This window comes from Anser anser (assembly GCF_964211835.1).
Source record: "Anser anser genome assembly, contig: HAP1_SCAFFOLD_294, whole genome shotgun sequence".
Classification (NCBI taxonomy): Eukaryota; Metazoa; Chordata; class Aves; order Anseriformes; family Anatidae; genus Anser; species Anser anser.
The window spans coordinates 62,767-72,130 of NW_028154137.1; the positions used below are offsets into that span (position 1 = coordinate 62,767).

General features: G+C 47.1%; 1 protein-coding gene across 7 annotated transcripts in view; it reads right to left on the reverse strand.

The window, feature by feature from the left end:
* LOC310890693 (serine/threonine-protein kinase PAK 1-like) overlaps positions 1–9,364 on the reverse strand; it is a 33,260-nt gene that overhangs the window by 13,198 nt on the left and 10,698 nt on the right. For 3 of the 7 annotated variants that reach the window (XM_083853006.1, XM_083853010.1, XM_083853009.1), the window contains exons 2-4: positions 7,604–7,800; positions 5,990–6,127; positions 553–612 (exon numbers count right to left, since the gene is read on the reverse strand). In XM_083853006.1, the coding sequence (XP_083709132.1) occupies positions 553–612; positions 5,990–6,127; positions 7,604–7,726 (321 nt within the window). In that variant the 5' untranslated portion in view covers positions 7,727–7,800. Of the gene's footprint in view, positions 1–552; positions 613–5,989; positions 6,128–7,603; positions 7,801–8,018; positions 8,217–8,541; positions 8,681–8,725; positions 9,073–9,364 lie in introns of those variants that run through there. The other 4 variants (XM_083853004.1, XM_083853008.1, XM_083853007.1 and 1 more) reach the window with 4 other exon arrangements.

Here is a 9,364-nt window from a genome sequence, read left to right on the forward strand (position 1 = left end):
TGTTTCTATGCCTTCCAAACTCCACGTGGCTTTTCCAAAACCACCCCAAGACGAAAAGACACGGGGCACCAGAATGCCTTGGAAAAGCCAGGTTTCTGTTCTGCAGAGGAAGCGGCCACTGTTTTTAAAGCTGTTGGGTCCTGCTACAGGGACTTACGCTGTGCTCCTCATGGAAACTTTGCCTTTGTCTACATGCAACCACATGTAGACATGTTAAATGCAGACATCCTCACCTCAGTGAGTCACCACGGGCTCCTTTTAGAGCCAGTGGGGAAAAAAGGTACTTTGGGTGTGATTCACCTCATCTCAATTTAAGTGTCTATGACCAGCTGGATGATTTGCATCCTCAGAGGGTTCATTTCCCTCATCTGACCGCACAGGGAGCTTGGGGTGATTAGCTCACTTGGAGATATCATTAGTATGGATATTTAAAGCCTCCTAAGATTAACCTCCTCCCTCTCTCCTATGATCTAAGCTGTTTTGCACGCAGGGAAACACCACAGGCTGATGGTTTAAAGCATGGTTAGGGTTACCAGAAAACCCTCTCCCCACCTTGTGACTCCAGTGCAGGTACAGCTGCTGACCTTCTGCAAGCAAACACATCGCTAGGACCTGGGAAAGCAAGAAGAGATTGTTTGCATCCTGGTACAAAATGACAAAATGAGGCATTTCTAGAATTATTTTTGTATAGGGAAGTCACTTTACTCTAGGCCTTTCTGCACAATGGCAAGGCAGGACAGGTGGATGGAGAGAAGCGGTTATTGCTACAGTAAATACATTCCTGAAATGGCCAAGCACTCACCAAAACTGCCTTGTAGGGTCAAAACCTCCTCATGGGTGACAGATAGTTGAGCATTTTGGGGTACACACTTTGTGACTGCACTCTGATAGATAGAATATGGCCTGGGCCAGCAGCCATGACATGAAAAATAGAGCAGCAACCTTACTTTTTTTCTATGTATTTGTTGTCACTAAAGGCACATCATCCATGGGGGACAGCTCAGGGAATAAAAGTCTCAAAAAAAAAACAAAAACACAAAACAAACAAACAAACAAACAGAAAAACAGAGCAGAGAGCAAAGGAAGGCACACAGTGACAGTAATTGCAAGAAATGCAAGAAATGCACGTCTCAGAACATGGAAAACTGCCTTGGAGATTCAAAACCTCTGGTTTGTATTAGGTTAATTTTTAATCCCCAGCTGTGGCCCTATGGCTGGTGTGTTCCTTTCCCTGCTGGCAGGTTGGAGCCCTTGGGGATCAGGGTCCCTTAAGGACAGCAAAAACCCCAGCCAGGGCAGGGGACAACCTGAGATGCCCTGAACACCAAGTAAAGGATGAGGAAAACCAGTCCGTGGCTCTTCTGGAGACTAGCTTCAGGTTGTCACAGACAACTGATGAACCTGGTGACAAGTTTCACCAGCCCAGGTGCCTTGTGATGAGTTTCACCAGCCCAGATGCCTTGCTGCTGTGCAAACCTGTGAGGGTTTAGAGAAAAAACATCTGTTAGCAGTCATCAGTGCTCCACTGAGATGATAATTTATAATCCAGGTCCTTGCAGACTGTAACACAGTGGGACTGTGTGAAAGCAGGACAAAGAGATTTAGGGCAATAATGTGCTGGGAAGGGGAGCTGTTCTCCTGAAACCCAACTATAAAGGAATGTAAGGTGTTTCTGACCCAGCTACAAATACCCTCTCCTTCCAGGATGATGCTGATTTGAGGCAAGATAAGCTCAGCAGAGAATACAGATCAGCCTTTAAGGGCTACTTGACATGTCAGCCTCCTTTAATTGAATCCTACACCTAGGACATGATGAGTAACCGCGGGAGCAGTTCACAGAGAACTGAATTACTGCTGAAGATCTTAAACCAGGCACATTTAAATAAGCCATTTTAGAAAAATGAAGGGAAAAGACACTTTCAAAATCTCCCCTTTTCGGCAAGCAATGTTACGAAGACTTGGTCCTTGCCTAAGGTGCATCCAAACACCTACTTCAGAGGCCGTGCTCAACTAGACTCTCCCCTGCTACTCCTGTGTAACTTTCTTACAAAAGATGCAGCATATTTGGGGATGCCATTGGAGGAAAAGCTCGTTTTTATGGATAGAGGTAACAGCTCATTACCAGCTTACAAGAAGTATAATCACCAATTTTCATCCCCGGATGGTGAAGGAGGAACTCTCGCAGTTGCTCCACTGGTCAGTGGAGGAGAACACGTCTTGATGGACCGGTGAGATGATGTGATGTGGACAAGATCTGTCCTCTGTGTGCTCTGGCTCCTCAAAAGCTGCCTCAGGACCTGTCTGATCTGCTCTTCCATGGAGAGCAGCTGTGTTTAGCAGTGTCTCACACAGTTCCACCTACAGCAAGACTTCTTCAGGCCAAAGGACAACCACCACCAGCAGGTCTGGCTCCTCCAAACTGCTCCTACACATACCCTGGGATTCACTGCAATGGGGGCTTGACAGCACAAGCCAGGTTTCTACATTCACTTTCTGGCAAAAAAAAATGCAGGCTTTCAGAGCTTCCATGATACCCCAGTCCCTCAGGGATGAAGGCTTGAGGTCACTCTTTGGACTTCACTACCAACGTACAATTTTGAGTCGTCTTCTTAGTGTATGAATGCAGAGGCCCCAGCACATCTGAACCCCTTTACATTATACAGTCACGAGTTACCTCCCCAAAACCCCTTGGAATGAATGTGTTTAACTGCAGAGAGGCAAATATCATCTTCTGTGTTTGAAAGACTGAACAAGAAAGTATTTTTCTTCTCCCCTGAGCCTGAACTGTCCTACAACAAGACCCCGCAGCTTAACCTTTTAGCTCTAATGGGGATGAGAAGATTGCCTTGGGAGTGATAACAATTAAATTAATTGAAACTGATTGTCTGAAGAAAATAACCCTGATGCGTGCAGGCGGAGAGAGCCTTTGCACAGACAGCAAGTGCTTTGTCGTGCAGCACTTTGTTCAGCCACTGGTGGCTGCTGGGCAGAAGAGTGTTTGCTTCAGTAGTTCACAATAAGGACGTGGAAGGAGGCCTCCAGGCCTCAGTTGGGTGGAGGAAGAGACTACGATGCTCACAAACAAAACCACGCCAAGCACTGCTTGCTGTAAAAACTCTGCTCCAGCAAGGGCATCAGCGTGCTCAGCTTTCTGACATGTTGGGCTGCTGACGTAAAACATCACAAGGAAGCATTGCCTGGGTGAAGATCTCTGGTCCTTCCTGCAACACGTGGAATCCTCCCTCCTCCACATCCCCATCCCATGTCCCTGCAGGTCAGGATGTCTGTCCCAGGTGATTGAAATTCGCTGATTCAGCCAAAAACTGTTGAGAAATAACAGGCAGGCAGCACAGCCAGCCTCTTAGGAAACAAGGCAAACGCAAGTTTTCACAGGGAGCCAACATGGTCACAGCCCACCATGGTTCAAAAAGGGTCTCTACGTGCTCCTAAGACCTGGTGAAGAACAGACCATGGTTTAACCTAAGTCTAGCTATGATGCGTGATACCAACAGTCTTGTAGGGAAGTCACACATCACAGGAACCACCAGTGGCTCAATGCAGAAGGTATTTCTGCTGTGTTACGCCCCCTGAACATCACTTGGGTAGGAGGGAGAAGTGCTCAGGGAAGTGCCAGCTGGCTGTGGTTGCTCAAGAGTGCTGAACCTCTGGAGATGAATGTTTTTGGTAGGATAGCAGTAGCCTGATGCACCCCAAGGTGGGAGGTCCCTGACTTGCTGTAGCCATGCCCTGCTTCTTTTGCCCCTGTGGAAAGCCACTGCACATTTTGAGATAGCAGGAGCACGAACAGCCTTGTGCCTCCCAGAACTTAACATCAGTGCATGCAGGAGTCTTGCCAAATTAGACATGATGGACATAGCGATGCAAGCAAGCAGGGCAAGTGCCCTTAGAAATACCCAGTGACTTTAGGTGGGTTACTTAACAGCTTCATGAAGATGAGGAGCAAACGGATCCTGACCGCACATGCATCTTTGGCAAAGCTCAGAGTTGCCCAAAGTAACATTGCAACCTCCAAACTACCCACACTGATCCATTAACACCAGGAAAGCTAGGTAGACCTAGCTAAATAACAGAGATTAAGCTCTACAGCCACCAGCACACCTCAAAATCCTTGTAATTAAATATTGTTATTTGTCCTACTTAGAGAGAAGTTATTCCACAGCTTTTATAATGCTATTGATTGCTTGTAGCATGGCCAAGCAGCTGTCCTATTTCTCACTTTGTTATTTTATTGCTAGCACTGAAATAAAATCACTATTTATTTGTACTTCAGCAGGGACAAAGGACCTCGGAAACCTGTTGTGTTGGGCACTGCGTGAGCAAGGCTAAGAGAGGTTCCCTGCCACGGGCAATTTACAGGCTGGTTATATGATGAGACGTCAATGAACGGGTAGGAGCAGCAGGAACTGATGATAAAAGCCAGTTGCCTTGGTCACAGAGGTGAGTCAAAGCCACAAGCTCAACCTCAGCACCTGGCATCTCAAAATGAAAGCTGGAGCAGGAATGAGACGGAAAGTGGGGAAAATTTAATGCGATTTGGAAAAGTGAAGACGTCAGGAACATAAACCTCTTTGGGCATAAATTTAAGGAGTGTTTTGTGACCACATCTGCAGTCTCCAACTGGAGACAAACCCTCCAGCAAGGCAGAGAGAATCAAGGCAGCTTTAGTGATAATGTTTCCCTTCTTCTCATGAGCTTTACAGTTCAGGGTTAGAGGAATAACTCTACTTTGACAACACATCACCACTACAAGACTCAGATCTCCATACTTCCCTGCTGTCAAATAACAAAACTCAGCTTCCACATAACCAATACTGGCACAGCTTTGCTTGTGTTGATGGAGAAATGGGTCAAGTTCACCAAAGGGAAATCACCCTAAGTCCCCCAGGATTTCTGAGCACCAGAAGGGATCAACCACCCAATCTGAACACACTTCAGAGGTGGAAAAATCCGAGGCCAAAAGGTAAAGGCAGGCAGAAATGCTGCAGTCCCAATGTTCTCCTGCCCCAAGGGACACAGCACTGCTGCTCTCTGATACTCTGGAGCTGGCAAGTCCAGGAGAAAAAGTCAGCTTTCATCTACTGCCATTCTTTCTGCCGCTGATTAATGCTTCTTTAGAGTCTCAGAAAGGCAGCAGCACTCCCAAAGCTGAACCCAGTAAACAAACTAAAGGAAAGAAAGGAACACCAAAAAAGAGACAACTGTCTCACAGGTGAGGTCTGAGGGCCCCATCATCACAGATTTATTTTACAAAGAGCTGAAGCACATTTTCCACCCCCGTGGGAGGTTTGACAAAAGGAAACACATGAACACTCCTCATCTGTGTTGGTAAAAAGCCTGGCAGCTTCGTCCTTCACTTTCACCAGGAGTCCAGACAAAGACACCAGGTTTTCAGTGAAATAACTGAGGATTTCTCACAAGCTTGGTTCCATCACCTCTGCAGGAAGAGCTGTATCTGGCAAAATGTGTTCACGCCAAACTGCTGCAGTTAATGCAAGACGTGCCCCTTCCAAAAAGCTTTGGGAACTCTCCCCCAGAAGGGAGACAACCAGAGCATTCGATAGCTGGAAGCCCTCCTGTTATCCAAATGGGAACAAGCATGGCCAGACCGCAACACCACAGCCAGATGTTAGGGTGAGCTGCGTGCAGAAGCCACGGGAATTAAGGGGCTCAGCAGTTGGCAGGCTCGGGGCACGGCAATTATTTGAGGTTGGTTACAGAACACGCTGCACAGCTGCTGCCAGTAGCAAGTACAGCACAAAAAGGAAAGTACTCTGTAAACGCTTCGGTATGGATTTGGGGTTTTTTGGTTGGTTCGTTTTGGGTTTTTTTGTTCGTTTCTTCATGGTAAATCATCTCTGCTGTGCTTGTGACTTCAGATGACGCAGTATTTAAGACCCCAAATGACATTTCTCCACATGCCTATTCTCACTCTAGAATGCTTAATTCCGTCCTGTTCCCCAGCACTTACCTGGAGCAGCTCTTTTGCAGAACCTCTTTTTTCCACGTCCATTTCAAGACAGCGATTTAAGAAGTCTCGGAATATGGGTGAAAGCTTTTCTGGATTCTGCAGTTCCGGAGTCCCGTTAGTAGCAATGAGATACAGGGCCTAAAGCAAAGCAAGCACCAAAGAAACAGGAGGTTACGAAGGTCAGACTCCAGCTGCGGTTCACAGAGGCACCCATTTTTCCTCTCCCTCCCCACAGTTCAATGGGGAAAAACAAAACCAAAACAAAAACCCTTATCAGGGTGACGAAGAAATGCTTAAGTTTCAGCAAAGAGAAGAGCTGCCGGCCTTATTTTTATGTGGATGGGATCCAATCCTTTCTTGCTTTACCCTCGTAATCTGGGTTTGGATCCTGCAGCCCTCTCAAGGGATTAAGAGGACAAAACCAGCAGTCCAGACGGTGTTTACATAGGGAAGTTGGCTGGCACAGCTCTGCCAGTGCTCGACTCCTGCAATAACTATATCCTCATGGGAAGGTACCCCTGAATAATCAGGAGGCTTTGTTCTCTCGATACTTTGCCCAACTGCACAAGGCCTCAAAAGTCAATACTCTAAAGATGCAGTTGGTCCCTTACAAAAGATGGCCAGTAGGTTCTCAAGCAGCACTTAACACCCTACAGAAATGAGTGGAGTCGTTTTGCTGCTGCTTGCGAATGAAGAATTTTCTAAGAATCAGGAAATTCAGAATTCATCCACTGCAAAATTTTATTCTTAAAAGAAAATCGCTAGATGCCTTTTAAAAGGAAACAGACATCTGGCAGAGGCCTTTTGAGCTCATCGCTCATCACATCTCAAGGTAGAGGTCTGATAGCCTGGGAACTGCAACAAGTTAAGTTAAATGAGAGCAAAGCACCCCGTTGCTTAGCCATCCTCATTTAACTCCACACCAACATTTTCCTTTCGCATTTCTTCACTGCTGCACTTCTCTCCCAAAATCACCTCCAGTCAAAGAGGCGGAAACAAGTTAAACAGAACTGTTCTAGATCCCTTCGTCCTGTTTAGCTTAGGAAAAAAAGCCATAAAACTGGCTTACACCAAGAACAGCTGCATTCTTACAAACTGACAGAATTTCCCCTTTCATTAAAGAATACGAAGGGAAAGACACCAGCGGGGGCAAAGCCTGACTAAAGGCTTGTTAAACCTGGAGCTTTACTGGGAGCATGCCAAGAAGAACAATGCACCAGCAAGAAAAAGCCCTGTTTGTAAAAGAGTAATGTGGTATTCTTCGAATTCAAGGACAGCTCTCTTCCCCACTCACAAGGATTTAAGAAGCCAGGCACTCTGGGGCCAGAAGGTGCCCCTGTCAGCCTCTCCAGAAGGGGGGGAATTATGGATGCACCACATGATTAACTCAGACCCTACCTGAAGGTCTGCAACAGGAAGAGCCTGTGCCCTCTGCCACCCAGAACCAGCCATGGCTTCTAACTTAAATGACCACAATCTTCTCACTACAGCATCCAAGGAGACGTGTAGCTGCATGTGATGAAACCACAGCGGAGGTTCACCTGCCTCCTCCAGAGCCTAGGTTAACCAGCAGGCTCAGCGAAGGCCTGAGGGCAAAAAAAGGCACTCGCTTACTCTCAGGGGGTTTTCATTGAGGTAGGGGGGTTCTCCTTCGATCATCTCGATGGCCATTATCCCCAGTGACCAGATGTCCACTTTGGGCCCGGAGGCTTTTCGTGTCACCACTTCAGGCGCCATCCAGTACGGGGTCCCCACCACGGTGCTGCGCTTGCTCTGTTCGGGAGCGATCTCGGCGCGGAAGCCAAAGTCAGCTGGAAAAGCAAAGAAGGAGGGAAGAAAAAGTTAGAAATCAGCAGGTTTCTCCAAAAACAACACGTACTGATGCCACAGCTGTGGTACAAGCTAGCCTGTTGCACTGCCTGCTACATTGCTGCTGCAAAGGAGGCCTGCTTTTGTGGTTAACAAGGTGTTCAGGAGTAAGCTTCTAAATCTGACTCGCTGAGGCCATCAACATCACAGAGCTGCTCACTTGTCGATGTGAAGGCTGGTGATCAGTAAAGAGCTGTACATGGATGCTGTGAAACGTGGCACTGCAGCATTTTGCAGCTGTAATACACTGTGTAACACATGCTCTCAAGCCTGTTCCTGGGTCTGTGAAAACAGAAAGCAATGCCCAGTCTGTCCCCCCTCCACCCACACCCACCAGTATTATCTGGTCGTATTTTCAGTCCCACAGATATTATTTCCCCAGAAGATGTACCACATCTCAAAAACGATTTGCTTTCTAGAGCAAATACTGTGTTCAGAATAAATTTAAGTACCTAATTTGGTACTTATTAATTTCTTTGAGAAGACAGAAAGCTGGAGAGCCTTCCTGTGGAAATTGCTTGGCCCTGTCTTATTTGCATTTGACTTTCCAAAAGATCACAGAATCATAGAATCATAGAAAAATTAAGGTTGGAAAAGCCCTCCAAGATCACCTGGTCCAACCATCCCCCTACGAACAATGTCACCCACGGAACCACGTCCCCAAGCACCACGTCCAACCTTGCCTTGAACACCCCCAGGGACAGGGACTCCACCACCTCCCTGGGCAACGCGTCCCAGTGCCTGACCGCTCTTGCTGAGAAGAAAAGTCTCCTAATTGTTTTAATTGGTGAAGAGTAGCGCTTTTGTTCAGTTCTTTGTTTTAATTGTTGAAGAGTAGGGGCATGACGTTTCCATTTTTCCACTCACCAGTGACATCGCCCGACTGCCAGGACTTTTCAACTCTGATGGAGAGAGGCTTGGCAACCCCATCAGCCAGTTCCCTCAGGACCCTGGGATTCATGTCATCAGGTCCCATAGACCTGGACCTGTTTACATTCAGCAGGTGGTCTCGAACCTGCTCTGCACTTACAGTCGGTGGGACTTTGCTCCCCCAGCCTCCACCTACGGGTTCAGGGAAACGAAAGACTTGGGAAGCCCATCTACCAGCGCAGACGGAGGCAAAGAAGTTGCTGAGTACCTCAGCCTTCTCCGTGTCTGTCGTTACCAATTACTCAGCTATAGAAACTCGCTCCTAATATAAGAAATTAGACACCTCTAATCGCTTACACACTACTACACACTGGGTTTGTAAGATTAAATGCTTTCTAGCTGAACAGATTGCAACTTCCCCTCCACCCACCTCCATCACCCAAGTACCTGCAGTATTTTCAAGACTTGACGGATCACAAACGGAGAAAGGCTTGTCACCCTCCACCTAAAAACCCAGCTTTCTAGACTGGAGGTGCATTAAAATCCTGTTACTTCACACAACACAAACAGATGGCCCAAGGCTAAATGAACACCAAATCTCATTGCACGTCTGTTAGCAGTTCACAGGGATTTATG